This window comes from Oncorhynchus mykiss, chromosome 25 (assembly GCF_057628025.1).
Source record: "Oncorhynchus mykiss isolate SJ-2025 chromosome 25, ASM5762802v1, whole genome shotgun sequence".
Lineage (NCBI taxonomy): Eukaryota > Metazoa > Chordata > Actinopteri > Salmoniformes > Salmonidae > Oncorhynchus > Oncorhynchus mykiss.
Window position 1 is genome coordinate 62604713 of NC_143046.1, and position 19465 is coordinate 62624177.

The 19465-nt window shown below is 43.7% G+C and overlaps 1 protein-coding gene across 13 annotated transcripts in view; it reads left to right on the plus strand.

Annotated features, from left to right (window-relative positions):
* Positions 1 to 19465, plus strand: part of LOC110505442 (low density lipoprotein receptor adapter protein 1-B) — a 54431-nt gene that overhangs the window by 15024 nt on the left and 19942 nt on the right. For all 13 annotated transcript variants that reach the window (XM_021584655.3, XM_021584652.3, XM_021584659.3 and 10 more), the window contains exons 2-3: positions 17254 to 17396; positions 18636 to 18748. In XM_021584655.3, the coding sequence (XP_021440330.2) occupies positions 17254 to 17396; positions 18636 to 18748 (256 nt within the window). The remainder of the gene's footprint in view (positions 1 to 17253; positions 17397 to 18635; positions 18749 to 19465) is intronic.

Here is a 19465-nt window from a genome sequence, read left to right on the forward strand (position 1 = left end):
TAATTTTAATTTTAAAATAAAAAAAGTCTGTAAGCCTGTAACTGCTGCTGTTGACAGAATATTTTATACGGGCTGACATTCATTTCAGAAAGCATGTTGATCATTTTGTCAGAATCTGCTCAAGTTGGATGCTATTTGTTAGTTAATAGTTTTCACCTGATTTGGCAGAGTTTGTGGACACAGATGGCCCCAGACAATAGTCAATGAGTTATGATGGGCAATTCTGGAGAAACAAAACATTGACATCAGGACAGATAAGTGCACTGCTTAACTTACTTAATTTTCTTGGTTCCTGGAGGAACATAGGGGCCTGTACTAAAGTTTTCCAACATTGCACGCCTTGGGTTGCTTTCTAGACACCTGCGCCAGGTCATTGTTGGACATCCTCTTCTTTGCTTTTTTGTTGAGTCCAATCCAGGGCATGTTTGGCAATGTTCTCTGGACCGTGTGACCAACCCATCTCCACTTACACTCTTGGATGGTGCTCGAAACGGGCTTCTGGTTGGTTTTCTTCCACAGGTCTATATTAGAGATCCATTCAGGCCACCATATGCACAAGATTTGTCTGAGGCAGGAGTTGCTGAAAGCCAGTAGATTGTGTTCCAAGCTCTTGATCAGTCTACATGCCTCTGCGTGGCCAATGGCGGACTCTGACCAACATTTTTAATGTCCTTCTCTTGGCCACAGATAGTGTTGCTGTTTTAAAGCAAATTTCCTGCAATTCTATACATTTTTACCATGGCTTATGCGGTGTTCTTATGCTATCTGAGTGACTCAAACATAACAACATCAATGGTGGCCCCATGCCATTATTTACATTTATTTGTACCTGACTTTTTAATCTGGTGGTTGTTAGGTCTCAAAGATCTTATTTAAAAATATATAGCTCGATTTATCTTTTCTACATTTATATCTGGTTTTAGTCATTTAACCTCCTTAAATGTAAGTCACCTTATTTGGGGACACTTTTATTTATTTATATTTTTTAAATTCAGTCTGGGAGCGGTAACCCCTCGGTGCCTTCAAATCTTTGACTTGACCATATGTGGGCATATGAATTTATAAGGGAAGGCTGAGCCAATGACCTCATTTCAAGATGGCTGCTACCTACATGCCGGTTAGTGTTGTGAAGCATTAACGAAATAAACACTGAATACGTTGATACACACCAAAAGACGAGAATCCACAGATGAAGAGATCTTATTTGTCTGCCTGTGACCTACAGTTATTGATCACCAGCCCGAGTGGTGGATGCAGAGGATTTGATGACGTTTCATGAGCCATCCCTCCCCAGCAAGCGCCCCCACCGGTCAAGGTCTTCACCCCCCACTGCTATGCAATCACCCTGTCTGATGGTTCTACATCCACCACTCTGCAGAGACCCACTCCTCTTCAACCACCTCCACTGCAGGCGCTGGCACTACTCCCCTCTCTGTAAATTCATCTGGAGGTGCAGGGGCAGGGAGGAGATCTATGCCTCAACAGAGAAGAGGGAGAGGCAGTGGAAGCAGCACGACAGAGGGAGATGACACTTATAACAGGTGCCATACGGTCCTTGAAGATGAAGAGCCAGAAAAATGTAGGTTTAAACTCAAATGCCCACAGTTGGTTAGTGATGAAACACACTCCCTTACAGCTGTTTCTACTTTACCACCTCTGTACTGGGAACACTAATTAGAAATGCCAACAAGTATGGGGACAAGAAGCAGCAGGGGGAAGGAAGATATCCTGGAAACCTGTCACCATGGGTGACATGCTCAACTACATTTCCTTCGTGATTTTACTTGGGACTGGTAAATGTATCAAGACTAATTGACAACTGGAGCAAGTCCCCACTCTAGCGGTTTGAGTGAAAACCGATTATTGGCCATCAATTGTACTTTTCACATGAGTGACCCACAAAATGATCAGGCAAATGACCAGACGGGGACTGCAGGGTATGATCATCTTGCATGAGTCAAGCTCCTTTATCATGACATGGTGGAGGCATGCAAATCTTACTTCTAGTCTGCGCAAAATATGTCTATAGATTAGCGCATGGTTGCCTCAAAAGCTTGAATTGGCTTGAAGCAATATATGAAAAATATGCTCATTGTGCTAGCTGATTCTGCCTACACGTGGAACTTTTTCATCTATGAAGGCAAGGCGATCACACCCACTGGGAAGACCTTAGTTATGACTCTGTCATGCAGCTGATGGACTTCCCCTTACTTGGCAGTGGGTACAAGCTCTTTGTGGACAATTTTTATACTAGTCCCATGCTTTTCATAAACCTTGAAAAAGACCATAGGAGTGTGTGTCACCATTTGTTCTAACAGAATCGTTTTTCCTAAGACCAAGGTAAATGACATGACAAACACAGGGGAGAGGGGGATCATACATTGGATCAGAACTAACAAGCTGCTTTTTGGGAAATGGAAGGACACTAGGGAAGTAACCATGCTCACCACACAATATAAGGCATTCAATAACGACCATTTCTCAAGGAGGTTGAAAAATGCCAATGGGGCATGGGTCAGGAAGAATGTTTCTATGAACTACTACAATGCCAGCATGGGGGGTGTCGACCTATCTGATGCTCTGATAGCCTACTACCAGGTCCCTCTACAATGCCAGGAAGTGGTATAAGACTTTTTTTGTGGACATTGCTACAGTAAATGCTTTCGTTCTCCACAAGCAGATGGCCAAAGCAAAAGGTCAAAACCCTCTCTCCTAGTTGGCTTCTGAGAGCAGCTGGTGGTGGAAATGGCTGAATTGAAGAATCTAAAATATGTTTTGATTTGTTTAACACTTCTGTTTTACTACATGATTCCATATGTGTTATTTCATAGTTTTGATGTCTTCACTATTATTCTACAATGTAGAAAATAGTAAAAAATAAAGAAAAACCCTTGAATGAATAGGTGTCAACTTTTGACTGGTACTGTATATGAGTGCAATAAGTAGAGGACAACTGGAAAGAAATCCACTCTTATTTCTATGTGGTGTGAGTAGGTAGTATGCAGGTGGGCAGAGCTAAGTGTTTTTTATTTGATTTATTTCACCTTTATTTAACCAGGTAGGCTATTTAAGAACAAGTTCTCATTTACAACTGTGACCTGGCCAAGATAAAGCAAAGCAGTTCGACACACAACAACAGAGTTACACATGGAATAAACAAACCTACTGTGGAAAAAGTTTATATACAGTGTGTGCAAATGAGGTAAGGGAAGGCAGTAAATAGGCCATGGTGGTGAAGTAATTACAATATAGCAATTAAACACTGGAGTGATACATGTGCAAAAGATTAATATGCAAGTAGAGCTACTGGGGTGCAAAGGAGCAAGATAAATACAGTATGGGGATGAAGTCTATGGATGGGCTATTTACAGATATGCTAGGTACTGTGAGCTGCTCTGATAGCTGGTGCTTAAAGTTAGTGAGGGAGATATGAGTCTCCAGCGATCAAAAAAAAAAAAAACTTAGTTCGTCATTGGCAGCAGAGAACTGGAAGGAAAGGCGGCCAAAGGAGGAATTGGCTTTGATGGTGACCAGTGAAATATACCTGCTGGAGTGCGTTGGGCTTGCTCTCGTCTAAACAATGCCTCTGACAGGCCTGCATTCTGCTGGGGATCAGAGTGCTTAGTTACTGCATGGACAAGTAACTCTATGCAGGGTCATTCATTCAGCTTCAATCAGCCAGGCAGCATTTAGCTCTGCTCAATAAGACACTGTGCAGGGAGCTCTCAACTGTCAGAAGCTTGTTCAGGCTCTACAAAGGCAAAACTGTTGATACAGCAGGCTTGACTTGCTGAAGATGCAGGTGTTGTTAATAATTTACCTGAATGTTTTTGTTTGTATGTAAACTGGAGCAGCAGAGTATAGCTAGCAGAAGTCCTTCAGCCAGCCTGCCAATGGAATGAGGAAGTGTAACTAACGGACTATTATTGACTAACTTTTTATTTAAAAAATGTTTAACTCGTGTCCGTGTGGCTTTACAGTTACTGGATTGTTGCAATGATGGAGAACTTGAGAGGCTACTTTAGGTGACATGTTTGTCTCTGCCCATGTGTAAGTTGAGTAGGTTAACCCACGTCAGCTAGCACTCTGCTACACTCACTAAAGACATAGTAACCTGATCCGCCTTGTCACCACATAGCCTACATGGTGTAGAGTAGGTGGATCTCTGAGAGGGGCGGGTTTGTTTTTGATTTATTTTCTATTTTAATTATCTTATTGGGGGACAGCGTACCCCTATCAACTAGTGAAGATTCTGTCTTGAGATTCTTAACGCCCATGTCTAGAACCCCAAAATAGAAATGATAACCATCCTATTTCCACACTGTGGAAATGCACAGCCATGATGTGCGTATTCATTCTCTGTCATTGAATGCCTTTGTCATTCACTCGCTCTGAGTCTTACTATCGCTGCATTCACTGAGAGCCCGTGCCCATTTCCACAGTCATTACATTTGGGATGTGTTCAGACCCTTAGACTTTTTCCTCACTTTGTTACGTTAGTCTTATTCTAAAATTGCTGTGGATTTTTTATATTTTTTTATCCATCTACACACTACCCCATAATGACAAAGCGAAAACAGGTGCTCAAATGTTTGCAAACGTATTAACAATCAAAACAGATGCCTTATATAGACCCTTTGCTATGAGACTCAAAATTGAGCACAGGTGCATCCTGTTTCCATTGATCATCCTTGAGGTGGTTCTACAGCGTGATTGTAGTCCACCTGTGGTAAATTCAACTGATTGGACATAATTTGGAAAGGCGCACACACCTGTCTATATGATCCCACATTTTACGGTGTCCTTAGAGCTCCGAGACAGGATTGTGTCAAGGCGCAGATCTGGGGAAGGGTACCAAAAAATTTCTGCTGCATTTAAAGGTCCCCAAGAACACAGTGGCCTCCATCATTCTTAAATGAAAAGTTTGGAACCACCAAGACTCTTCCTAGAGCTGGCCGCCTGGTCAAACTGAGCAATCGGGGGAGAAGGGTATTGGTTAGGGAGGTGACCAAGAACCCAATCATTCTGACAGCGCTCCAGACTTTCTCTGTGGAGATGGAGAATCTTCCAGAAGGACAACCAGACGGAAGCCCCTTAGTAAAAGGCACATGGCAGCCCTCTTGGAGTTTGCCAAAAGGCATCTAATGGACTCCCAGACCATGAGAAAAAAGATTCTACGGTGAAGCGTGGTAGTGGCAGCATCATGTTGTGGGGATGTTTTCAGTGGCGGGGACTGGGAGACTCGTCAGAATCGAGGAAAATATTTAACGGAGCAAAGTACAGAGATCCTTGATGAAAACCTGCTCCAGAACGCTCCGGTTCACCTTCCAACAGGACAACGACCCTAAGCACACAGCCAAGACAATGCAGGAGTGGCTTCGGGACAAATCTCAATGTTCTTGAGTGGTCCAGCCAGAGCCCGGACTTGAACCCAATCGAACATCTCTAGAGAGACCTGAAAATAGCTGTGCAGCGATGCTCCTCATCCAACCTGACAGAGATTGAAAGGATCTGCGAAGAATGGGAGAAACTCCCCAAATACAGGTGTGCCAAGCTTGTCGTGTCATACCCAAAAAGACTCGAGGCTGTAATCTCTGCCAAAGGTGCTTTAACAAAGTACTGAGTGAAGGGTGTGAATTCTTATGTAAATTCAATTTTGAATACATTTGCAAAAATGTCAACCTGATTTTGCTTCTTCATTTTGGGGTATTGTGTGTAGATTGAGGGAAACTATTTAATCCATTTTTAGAATAAGGCTGTAACAAAATGTGGAAAAAGTCAAGTGGTCTGAATACTTTCCGAATGTACTGTATCTGAATAACATCTGAATAACATGTCTCCTCCTGGCTGAGAGTGTGTGTGCCTCCCTCTCTTTCGGTCTTTCTCTGTTTGACTGTCTTTTGTTTCTCTCTCATTGTCCAACACGTCAGCTCCATTATATAGCTCCATATCACACGAGATGCACATAGCACGTTGGGAGCGACGAAACAACAGAAGCCCATTCATTGTCAATAAAGAAGAGAAGTGGGCGTGTGAGCATGGGTGAGGGACGTGAACAGGGCCGGACCATAGTTGGAGTAAGCTGAACTTTATTGAAATACTATGCGACATCGTGTTGTGATTGACCAATCGAAGCGGACTATAATATCCAGACCCTACTGGATTGACTGTTGATACCTAGCACTATCTGGCCTGCTTGCTAGCACCAACATGAGGGCGACATGAGCGCATCTATCTGAATTTCTGCATTAAAAGGATCTCATCCATGTGAAGTACTACCTACTACACAGCACACATTGTTTTGAGAGCTGAGAAGAGCATAGGGATGTCTATCTTTTCCCCTACTGTACCATATTCATCGATATAAAAATAATAATAATATTTTAAATTTAAAAATGTAGATTTATGTGTAAATACAATAGCTTTGGTCCAGTTTTTCACAACTACTCTACTCAACTACTTCACAACTACTGCATGATTTAAATTCACAAGATGGAATGAACGCACGCATCAGCCATCGAGACGTGGTCTTTGCCGATTCTTGAGCTTGGACACTGCCATTGGACGGGATGCAACGTTATGAGCTCATCATGGGCAGTATAGCAGCTTTCATTGATTTCAAAGGAAGCATTTCCTCTGGCTGATGGCAATAGTATTTGTCTGTGTCTTTCCATCTCTCACCCCCTCCTCTCAAGTTCCCGGGCAGAGTGTAGCCTATGCCTATGAGACTAGAGGGATGGATTCCTTTCCTCCTTATCTGCTGTAACTACAGGTTGTTGACGGAGGAGGCGGCTGTGATCTGACGTGACCCTTTGTCTCCAGTCTCTAAATCTCCAGCCTTATTTCCTCTGTTGGCACAGCACCTGGCGGTGTCTGCTTAACTACTGCCACCGTCTGTCCTCTCAATGGGGTCAAGCCTACAGTGCTTTGGATTCCAATCCCCCTGTAAAAAAAAAATGTGGCATCTCTTTGCGTCAGGAGTGGTTGATGGTCTCTGCCATACTGAATTTGGTATTCTTCAAATTTCTCTTCAGAAAATGTAGCCTCAATTTAATATAACTAACTGTAAGGCAGGCTAATGGGTTTCCTCTATATGAGTAAGGCAGTGATCCTCTGAACTCCTAACGCCCATTGGTCAATGCTACAAGGGAGGGAACGGCCGCTGTGTGTTTGGATGAACCCAGGGTCTCCATGCTGTTATTGATGTTCAGAAGCAGTGCGCGTGCAGCTGAGGTCAGGAGCGACGTGAGGACAAATTATCTGACTGAACTGGGACGAGGATTGACAGATGCTGTCAGTGTTGCTGCAGATGAGTCTGAGCTCCTGTTCTAAACACAAGATCTCTGCCCTGTTCTCCGGTCCCACATCAAAGGTGTGTTACAGCTACAGAAGCTCAAAGTGCAGCTAAGGGCACTTATCACTGATGCTTCCCACTAGTACTGCGAGACCTCCGATGGGTGGAATTTCCACACACTGTGAATCAACCACTGACAGACACACAGGCCTACTGGTAGACCGTTTGCAGCCGCTGGCACACATCTGTTTTGATATTCAGAGCCATTCACTGGTTTTCTCTCACTGCTGCCAAAACGCCAGCATCTTCCACACGATCCAGATACCAGACAAGCTCTATTGTTGTGACGGGAGACACTCTGGAATTGGTTCAGACTTCTAACAGCAATGACATGCACTTAGTGTACAAAACATTAACGTTCCATGACGTAGACTGACCAGGTGAATCCAGGTAAAGGCTATATGATCCCTTACTAATGTCACTTGTTAAATCCACTTCAATCAGTGTAGTTGAAGGGGAGGAGACTGGTTAAGTATTTTTAAGTGACGATACAATTGAGGCATGGATTGTGTGTGTGTGTGCCATTCAGAGGGAGACAAAAGATTGAAGTGCCTTTTAACGGGGTATGGTAGTAGGTGCCAGGCGCACCGCTTTGAGTGTCAAGAACTGCAATGCTGCTTTTCACGTTCAACAGTTTCCCGTGTGTATAAAGAATGGTCTACCACCCAAAGGACATCCAGCCAACTTGACACAACTGTGGGAAGCTTTGGAGTCAACATGGGCCAGCATCCCCGTGGAATGCTTTTGACACCTTGTAAAGTCCATGCCCAGACGAATTGAGGCTGTTCTGAGGGCAAAGGGGGGAGGTGCAATTCAATATTAGGAAGGTGGTCTTAATGTTTTGTACACAGTGTTCACTGAGTCTTTGGGAAGGGAAAGGGGGATAGCTAGTTAGTTGCACAACTGAATGCATTCAACTGAAATGTGTCTTCAGCATTTAACTCAACTCAGAGAATCAGAGCGGTGGACTGCCTTAATCGGTGCCTGGGGAGCAGTTGTTTGGGGTTAACTGCCTTGCAATTTTTTCCACCTTGCTCTCTTGGAGAACCTTTCGGTTACTGGCCCAACGCTCTTAACCGCTAGGCTACCTGCCACCCTACTGTTTGAAGAATGTCTGTACATTCAGTGGGGTTCTATATTTTGTATTCCTGCAACTGTTTCATTGTTAATTCATGATGGTGGTGCCTGGTAATTCAAGTAGGGCCTAGTTTTACATTTTTCCAGAGGAGCATATGTATTGCCTCGGATTTGCACACAGGAATGTATCTGGGTGAACATGCCTCGGTCATGTGCGTGCACTGTGCAGCGGCTGGCTTTGGTGTGAGATTTTTGGCTTGTTCTTAATCAAGCCCCCATCACCTTGGTCTCTTGTCTATGTAGACTAAGGTTCGATGTGGCCTGTTTTTAATGTCGCCCCATGAGAGCAGAGGTACACACCTACCCCACCAGTGCCTGAGTGCAGCTTCCATACATATACACACCGACATCTACTGTTTCATTATCCAGGCTTGGCTTTGAAGATCACGGGCCGAGGCGACTGTTTTTATGTCCCCTGCTCTGGGAGCAGCTGTGGTCCTCTGTGTTGCTGCCAAACGGCATGGGCCTCCCAGCATGCAGCAGTGTTCCAGCGCTCTGCTCATTTACAGGCAGTGCTGCTGACCAGACAGCGTAGACAGCCTTTTGAAGAGGGCACTAATGTGGAGCTCTGGTACAATATGGAAAGGGATAATTATCCATACGAAGCAGCTCTGAGTATAGGCTAGTGTATAAAAATAGCACCAGCTCACTCACTACCCCACTCTCATGAACATGGAGTTTGGCTTCAAAGGGTAGATGTACTTTAATGTAGTTATTTCAGGAGTAATTGGCACACGTGGAAAATTGCCCCACCATTACTCTGTTGCTTTTAGGCATGAACATTTTAATTTATTTTTGTGGTACATCATTTTGCTAGATAGTTGATTTATCTCCTGCAGTTTTCTATAAGAAGTCCAGAGAGTGTGAGGGGAAGAGCGAGGGAGGGATGGAGGAAGAGCAGGAGCAGAGCCATGTAAATGTATGGTTCTGGGGGGGAGGACCATGATAAAAGGATTACACTGAGGTCCTGTATGGAAAGTGAACTGTTGGTCCACCCCCCCCCCCCCCCCCCCATGGCCTCTACTAGGAATTGGAGATTAAAAAATAAAAATAAAAAAAGGAAGAAAGGAAGGAAGAAAGAAATGCCCCTAAGGTCTTAACTGAACCTCAACTGGTTGAGTCTTCATTGCATGTCTTTTTTTTTTGTTGGTCTGACCTGACAGCTGCCTGAGTAGGAAGAAACAGCTGGTGGAAAATGTCTTCTTTAGGAGGATGTTTGTAATTTCAAACGGCTTGATGCCCTTTCAGGGACTAGCTTTCAGGACCCTTGTGGTCTGATCAATGCGTAATTGTAATGTAGCTTTACCTATCTTCGAAACCATTGCCTTCCCCAATGAGCAGTGCTGCAGTGAATTCATCCTACTGTATAAAATAACATTGACATTTTAATCCGTTAGCAGATGATCTTATGCAGATCTACTTACTGTAGCAATTAGTGTTAAGTGCCTTGCTCAAGGGCACATCTACTTTTTTTTAAAACTTTTTTTTTACCTGGTCGGCTCTGTGATTCGAACCAGTGACCTTCCGGTTACTGGCACAACGCTCTTAACCGCTAGGATACCTGCCACCATTTCAAGTTCACATATCAGCTGTCAAATTCCTATCAGAATGTATGAGACTCGACTGGCATTTCACCTATAATACACTAATAAGCCTAAGTGACTATACCTCTGCTTGTAAAACTGAAAGCATCACTCTCTCAATGGCCATATCCGTCTGCTTAGCAACCTAATAAGGGAGCATAATTAGCTTTTAGTGGTTCCATGCTGTAATGTCTAGGAACGTAGTCTCTTTATGTTCCTAGTGTAAAGTGCATTGTCGGATCAGTGGAGGACCCACGGTCAGATTGGCGTTCACCAGCCCGGTGGTTGTGAGCTCTTGACCTCAATCATGGGCGTTTACCAGACTCTCCTATAAGGTAAGTCTAGGTTCACATTAAGACCATTACAGACCATTAAACCTCCCTTAGTCACTTAGAAGCCCTGGTTACGGTTAGCTGGACTGCAAAGGCTGGGTTTATGATGAGGTTAGGTTAGCATAAAATGGAGATATGGATGGAGGAGGTTGAAAAGGACAAAGCCTGTGTTTACTGAGGGCTGGTCGACAAGGGTGGGGACTAAAGAGATGGGTATTATAGGTTGCCTTTTTGAAATGTTAGTTTCCAGTTTCTACTCCTCCCCCACATTCAGAACAGGGTGTACTGTACATTTGAAGATTTATGCACTCACATTTTGTTCCGTTTTAAAGGAAAGTCACGTTGTTGCACTTTTCAAATCAGTGACCTCAGTTGGGAAGCTATTGGCTCTGAAAAAAGTAAAACTGGCATTACCTTGACAGTGTTCTGTTCTGAGTAGCAAGCTAGACCTTTAGGCATTTTACATTGCTAGAATATAGGGCTGACCCCATTTTAGTCGACTGGTTGATTGTTTGGTCGATAGGCTGTTGGTCGACCAAGATTTCTTTGTCGAGCAGTAGAAAAAATATACACATTTTCCATGGTCTACAAGACACCTGTATGATTTGCTCCTGTGGACTAATCCATTGTGGATGCCGTGGCGATGGCAGTCCATCACTGACGTGCTACTGAAATCGTATATGGTTAAAGACAATGGCGCAACACTAATAATAAAAATATTATTTTATAACAAATTTACTTTCTCCAGCGTTTGATAGCGGTCGCTGTCCGTGGGTCTGAAACATCAGTGCGTTGTTGAATTGGTACCTTTTCCTAGACGTGCATGTCATAGCCGAAGAACACCATCCCAACCATGAAGCACGGGCCGAGCTAGGTAGCCGAGCTAGGTGTGAGACCCCCCCCCCCCCCCCCCTCCTATCACGCACCAGTTTTGCCCTAACGTCCTAGGGGTAGCTTGCTACTCATGTAATAAAGTAATGACTTTTCAAATAAGTTACCTTACACGTTATGTTGTCTGACAATTTGTTAGCTACGCTGTCCTTACGAACCACATAGCATATCATTACAGCTACCTAACGTTAGTAGTTATACATCAAACTTGCCAGTATATTATCTATAGGCTATCTAACTACCCAATGTTTATTGACTTGATTATTCTTAACTTAGCTAAATGGTATAGTTGTTGTGCTTTCTCAATGGACATTTGGGGGCTTTCGTAAATTCGCTCTGGCTATCTATAGGCTGGACAATAGAAGGAGTCAAAATTCACCCAAGGCTGAAAAACAGCTAAAGAACGTTGGCTAAACTGGAACACTAGCGCGAGCCCATAGCAAATGAATGGAATCGAACGTTTGCAGAGCCTGTTTTGACTGGAGTGATGCTTAGAATTCCATTAAATGTATCCCATTTTATTTTACTACACCAATCTGTTCGTCGGACAAAACTGGAAAAAAAACAACTTGTGTAGAAAGTAAACATCCGCACCTCGATGGTGTCAACTGTGCTTATGTCTATGTAATAAACAAGTAGGGAAAAAATACATGTATATTTCTGGTCTAGCGATCAATGACAAATGAGCTCACTGCCCAGACTTACAAAGATTAGATTCTCCTGATTTTAAAATGGTGCCCGTGTAACAGTTTTGCTTCCATCCCTCTCCTCGCCCCTACCTGGGCTCGAACCAGGGACTCTCTGCACACATTGAAAACAGCCACCCTCGAAGAATTGTTACCCATCGCTCCACCAAAGCCGCGGCCCTTGCAGAGCAAGGGGAACAACTACTTCAAGGTCTTAGCGCGAGTGACGTCACCGATTTTGAAACGCTATTAGCTTGCACCTCGCTAACTAGCTAGCCATTTCACACCGGTTACACCCGACTTGGGGAAAATAGACAGCGAAATAGACAGGCAGGCCTCTCCATAGGAAAACCATAAGGGGGATCTCCGCATTCCAAGGGCAAAAAATATTTTGGGGCTAGCATTTGATGACAACCGAGCTAGCTGCCCAGGCTTACATAATTAGAAAGAGGAGATTCTCATGATTTTAAAATGGCGCCCGACTTGAAAAAAATTGAAATATACACATTGCGAGATATTTGGCGAAATAGACCGACATGCCTATATTTCCCCCATAGGAAACAATGGGAAGACTGCAGAGTTCCAATATTATTTTTGTTTACATTTTAACTGTAAAACAACGTGAGCATGTTTCATTGCCAACAATAGCGAAGCAGGCGTTGAACAATAAGCTGGGAATAGAACGTTCGGAAGGCGAGTTGGTGCCACGGTGCTCAATAGAACTAATAGGTGCTGGCAGGATGAAAAAATGCACTAAAATAAGGCCTGTTTTTTTTTGCGATTTCTTCAAAACGATGGCAAGCAGCTGGGAAATATGGTCATATTATGAAACTGGGCTCCACGGCGGATGCAATGAACTAGATATCATCAGAAAGAACATTGTGAAAAATGGAATGTGTCTAGCCTACGATCTACACGGATTTCAGAGCACTCTTGTCTGAGTTTACTAGAGCGCAGAATACCAGAGCACAGTAGCCTGAAAAACAAATAACCACGTTTCGTTAATAAAATAAAGATTTCAAAAATACTCTTTCAAAATGCACATGTTGATTTAGTTATGGATCCATAATGAATTACTATGGGAATAAATATCACTGATTTACAGAAATATTGGAACAAAGTTGTCTAATGAAGGCAAACAGTTCGTTGTACAGCGCCATATTTTCCATCTTAACGGAAACCCTTTTGTTTTTCTCTGAATGGAAACGCCATAATATTAATCAAATTAATTAAGCCAAATTTCTTAATCAATCGCATATACTATGTTATTAAAAAAAGGTTTTAAATTCTCTGGTAATGCCAACATGGAATATTATCAAATGCTTCTCAAAGATGCCCTCTGGTGGACAAACTAGCAATAACTTGCAGTAACAGAAGAAATGGCTGACAATTAAATGACGTGCCACAGAATGCACCCAGTGTGTGCTGCAGTATGATGCAACATTTTAAAGGAGGAACCACTGTAGCTGCCGCAGGGACGAGAGAGAGACAACTGTTGCTAGTCACAAGCTGTATTTTTCTTTTTTTACAGCGCAGCAAGTCTGAGCCCGGACAGTGGGGCAAAAAAAGTATTTAGTCAGCCACCAATTGTGCAAGTTCTCCCACTTAAAAAGATGAGGCCTGTAATTTTCATCATAGGTACACTTCAACTATGACAGACCAAATGAGGAAAAAAAATCCAGAAAATCACATTGTAGGATTTTTAATGAATTTATTTGCAAATTATGGTGGAAAATAAGTATTTGGTCAATAACAAAAGTTTATCTCAATACTTTGTTATATACCCTTTGTTGGCAATGACAGAGATCAAACGTTTTCTGTAAGTCTAGCACAAGGTTTTCACACACTGTTGCTGGCATTTTGGCCCATTCCTCCATGCAGATCTCCTCTAGAGCAGTGATGTTTTGGGGCTGTTGCTGGACAACATGGATTTTCAACTCCCTCCAAAGATTTTCTATGGGGTTGAGATCTGGAGACTGGCTAGGCCACTCCAGGACTTTGAAATGCTTCTTACGAAGCCACTCCTTCGTTGCCCGGGTGGTGTGTTTGGGATCATTGTCATGCTGAAAGGCCCAGCCACGTTTCATCTTCAATGCCCTTGCTGATGGAAGGTGGTTTTCACTCAATCTCACGATACATGGCCCCATTCATTCTTTCCTTTACACGGATCAGTCGTCCTGGTCCCTTTGCAGAAAAACAGCCCCATGCTTCACAGTAGGTATGGTGTTCTTTGGATGCAACTCAGCATTCTTTGTCCTCCAAACACAACGAGTTGAGTTTTCACCAAAAAGTTATATTTTGGTTTGATCTGACCATATGACATTCTCCCAATCTTCTTCTGGATCATCCAAATGCTCTCTAGCAAACTTCAGATGGGCCTGGACATGTACTGGCTTAAGCAGGGGGACACGTCTGGCACTGCAGGATTTGAGTCCCTGGCGGCGTAGTGTGTTACTGATGGTAGGCTTTGTTACTTTGGTCCCAGCTCTCTGCAGGTCATTCACTAGGTCCCCCCGTGTGGTTCTGGGATTTTTGCTCACCGTTCTTGTGATCATTTTGACCCCACGGGGTGAGATCTTGCGTGGAGCCCCAGATCAAGGGAGATTATCAGTGGTCTTGTATGTCTTCCATTTCCTAATAATTGCTCCCACAGTTGATTTCTTCAAACCAAGCTGCTTATCTATTGCAGATTGTCTTCCCAGCCTGGTGAAGGTATACAATTTGTTTCTGGTGTCCTTTGACAGCTCTTTGGTCTTGGCCATAGTGGAGTTTGGAGTGTGACTGTTTGAGGTTGTGGACAGGTGTCTTTTATACTGATAACAAGTTCAAACAGGTGCCATTAATACAGGTAACAAGTGGAGGACAGAGGAGCCTCTTAAAGAAGAAGTTACAGGTCTGTGAGAGCCAGCAATCTTGCTTGTTTGTAGGTGACCAAATACTTATTTTCCACCATAATTTCCAAATAAATTCATTAAAAATCCTACAATGTGATTTTCTGGATTTTTTTCCCTCATTTTGTCAGTCATAGTTGAAGTGTATCTATGAGGAAAATTACAGGCCTCTCTCATCTTTTTAAGTGGGAGAACTTGCACAATTGGTGGCTGACTAAATACTTTTTTGCCCCGCTGTATTTAACTGTATGCTTAAAAGGCCGCAAAACATTTAAATATCCGGTATCTGTTTGTTTTTTTTGGCAAGGAAAATATTGATATCGGCCCAAAAGTCATGCATCGGTGCATCACTAATTAAAACACCTAGGATTTTTCTTTATATGGAAAAACACACGTTTCAAAATGTAGACTAATCGATTGGTCGAAAGAACAGACAACTCTCGGTCGACCAAGATTTTTTTTTTGTCGGGGACAGCCCTAGTAGAATGTGACTTTGGCTCAATAAGGGTGAAAGCATAACAATCTGAAACTTTTACCTTTTGCATTGAAGAATATAGCCTACATGGATTCCAATTCTTGGGTTTACCTTTGAAGGTCTGACCATGATTTTAACCTAGTGACCTATTCCAGTTGGCTGAATGGCTCTGTAAGAACATGGCAGCTGTAAAAACAGGATTCTCTGGCCAGATGACCTCAAGATCAACAGGAAATATCACTGACCGCCAGAGACCCGCCGTGGACATGTTTCACGGTTGTCTCTAACTGACAGAATGGAGCACCCCTGGTGCTTGTGAATTCTCCTCAGAGAACACTGTCACTATCAACTGTAATTTTCTTCCATTTCATTTCTGATACAGATCTTTTTCATGTTAACATGTTACTGATTTGAGGAAGGAAGTGCAGGATGATTTTTTTAAAAGTCATAATGAAAGCTGTGCAAAACAACCCCTGTCATTCCTCTTTCGTCTCTGAAACATGAATTGGGCTAGTTTAGATACAGCGTACCATCCAGCCTTGCAGAACTAGGCCTGTAAGACTGCTCATTAAGTCAAAGTGTAGTTAAACATGGTGCGCTTTAAAGCATTTTGTGAATACGAAGCCTGTTAAGTCCTGCACAGCTACTCTGTAGTGAAGCCAGAGGGGGAGGGGTGTGCCGTGCCCCTCTATAGCTGGGCTATTGCGGTGGTCCCTCATGGCCTTGGCTGAGACTGAGGTCTCATGGAAGAGGGGGAGTATGGGTACTAGTAGTTCTGTGTTCTGCTCCTCGCCATCTCTGCTGTAACTAACTGTTGTTCTGTGCTGTGACTAAATGCCTCTGGCATTATACAGAGACAGAGAAATCGCTCGTGTACTGCTCACAGCACATTCTGGAGATGAAAGAAATGAAATGGCAGGGCTCCTATTCAACTCACAATGTTATATTTGATTTACTGAATGTCATCGCTATGCGGCGCGGGACCCGTGCTCTTTGGAAAGGACACGCATTGAATTTCAAAAAACCTTTTGAAGGGAACAGCTACAGTATACGCAGTGTGTACAAAACATTAGGAGCACCTTCCTAATATTGAGTTGCACCCACTTTTGCCCTCAGAACAGCCTCAATTCACCGGAGCATGGAGTCTACAAGGTGTTGAAAGCATTCAACAGGAATGCTGGCCGATGTTGACTCCAATGCTTCCCTCGGTTGTCAAGTTGGCTGATTGCCCTTTCGGGTGGTGGACCGTTCTTGATACACACTGGAAACTGTTGAGTAGTTCTTGACACTCAAACCGGTTGGCCTGGCCCCTACTACCATACCCCATTCAAAGGTACTTAAATCTTTTGTCTTGCCCATTCACCCTCAGAATGGCACACAAAGTGTTGAAGTGGATTTAACAAGTGAAATCAATAAGTGATAATAGCTTTCACCTTTATTCACCTGGTCTGTCATGGAAAGAGCATCTGTTCCTTTTGTTTCGTACACTCAGTGTATTTAGGGAGAGCAGCCTTTTGACAAATGACTCTGATTCTTACTGTTTTGATAAGTTTATTAAATGGAGAAGACAAGCTTGTCCTGTTGTATTTGCCCAATGTCTGGATACATGACTGGTTTGGCAGACACTCACATTTGAAGGTGACTTTACAAAGGCTGTATGATAAACCTTGGTTAGAGACGGTCTGCTTCTCTACCTCTACTACTACTACTACTACTACTACTACTACTACCCCCCCCCCCCCCCCCCCCCAAATCTAACATAAAGGTCACGCAAATGATAGTGCAGTTCAATGGCCTTTTGTTGTTACCTTTCAGCTATGTTGTAGATTGAAAAGTGTTGGGCCATCTGTTTGACCTGTCACCTGTACCGGTCTCTTCTGACCTGTGCCCTCTCCTCTCCATAGAGCTGCCAGAGAACTGGACAGACACGCGGGAGACCCTGCTGGAGGGCATGTTGTTCCAGCTCAAGTACCTGGGCGTCACGCTGGTGGAGCAGCCCAAAGGAGAAGAGCTCTCCGCAGCCGCCGTCAAGAGGATCGTGGCCACGGTCAGCACCACACACACTTGACCTTCCCAGGCGTTCTACACCCTATCCCCCCCAAAAACACAAACCTCCCCTTCTAAAGGGTATTTTGACAACTTTCCCTAATACAGAGGATTGATCTATTCCGATACCCGTACCACCACAGTATAAAACGGTCCCATTTACTTTTCCATTAAGTTGTCGCTTTCATGAAAGCCAGCCTTCTGCAACAGCCATTTAACCCAGATGCAATTAGTTGTGATGCATCTGAGTGTTGCTCTGGCAAGGTGCATTGTACAGTAACAGGAAGGTGTACTGTTATTAATTCTGGCAGCTCCACAGTAATTAAATTGGGGGGAGTATATAGGGCCCGGGGCACACAGGACAGAGTCTCAGAGGTGATTGACACTTTATTTATTTCCAATTTTGTGCACATCCCTGTTAGTGATGATTTCTCCTTTGTCAAGATAATCTGTCCACCTGACAGGTGGGGAATATCAAGAAGCTGATTAAACATCATGATCATTACACAGGTGCACCTTGTGCTGGGGACAATAAAAGGCCACTCTAAAATGTGCATTTGTGTCACTCAACACAATGCCGCGTTTTGAGGGAGAGGCAATTGGCATACTGACTGCAGGAATGTCCACCGGAGCTGAATTTAATGTTTACCAATGTCTACCATAAGCCAAACTCCAATGTAATTGTTGATAATTTTACAGTATGTGCAACTGGATTCACAACTGCAGACCACGTGTGTGGCCGAGGGGTTTGCTGACATCAACGTTGTGAACAGAGTGCCCCATGGTTGCGGTGGGGTTATGGTATGGGGAGGCATAAGCTATGGACAACAAACACACATGCATTTTATTTTTGGCAATTTTAATGCACAGAGATACCGTGATGAGACCCTGAGGCCAATTGCTGTGCGATTCATCCGCCGCCATCACCTCATGTTTCAGCATGATAATGCACGGCCCCATGTCACAAGGATCTGTACACAATTCCTAGAAGCTGGAAATGTCCCGCATACTCACCAGACATGTCACTCATTGAGCATATTCGACGTGTACGACAGCGTGTTCCAGCTCCCTCCATTTGAAGAGGAGTGGAACAACGTTCCACAGGCCACAATCAATATATTTTAGTTCACTATAGATGTGTACTTATAGCACATACTTGCACACTGGCAAAAGTCCCACAGGTTTGAGATTGCATGAGTATCATTAACCTATTCGCCCTCTCACCCTCTCTTTCTTCTAGGCCAAAGCCAGCGGCAAGAAACTCCAGAAAGTGACATTAAAAGTGTCCCCTCGAGGAATCATCCTCTATGACTATGCCTCTAACCAGCTGATCGAGAACATATCCATTTACAGGTTAGTCTCACTCACTCACTCACTCAGAGAAGGGGTGCCCCAATTTTTAAGTTCTTAATTTTCAACTTCCAATAAAACAAAAGTTGTTTTCCTCCCAGAATCCCCCTTCCAAACCCTCTCATCCATCAAGGGTGAAGGGGTGGATAGCGCTTTCCATCAATGTCCTCTCCCTCAGGAGGCCTCTACAACAACAGCTGTGTGTCTGAGCTTTAACCTGGGGTGTGAGCACTCAGAAACAGGCATGCGCGATAGCGCACATACCCTCAATTTCACCTTAGAAAAACAGTGTGACTTGTTATTGCTTAGGCCAACCTTGAATCGCTTGCCACATTTATGAGAAGTGGAGGCTTCCAAGCACTCCATCTTGAAATGAAACGAAGGGGGCGGGAGGTAGCCTAGTGGTTAGAGCGTTGAACTACTAACCGAAAGGTTGCAAGATCGAATCCCCGAGCTGAGAAGGTAAACATTTTTTGTTCTGCCCCTGAACAAGGCAGTTATTAATGTTTACCGTCATTGAAAATAAGAATTTGTTCTTAACTGACTTGCCTAGTTAAATAAAGGTCAAATAAAAAGACCAGAATTTGGATCACTCACAGCAACTGAGGGGGTTGGATCACTCTCACAGTAACTGTTACGGACGCCTCATGGAGGAGGGAACACAACACCCTGCTACACTCAACTCCTCGTGGAGCGAAAGAGGTATGTGACTGTAGGTGC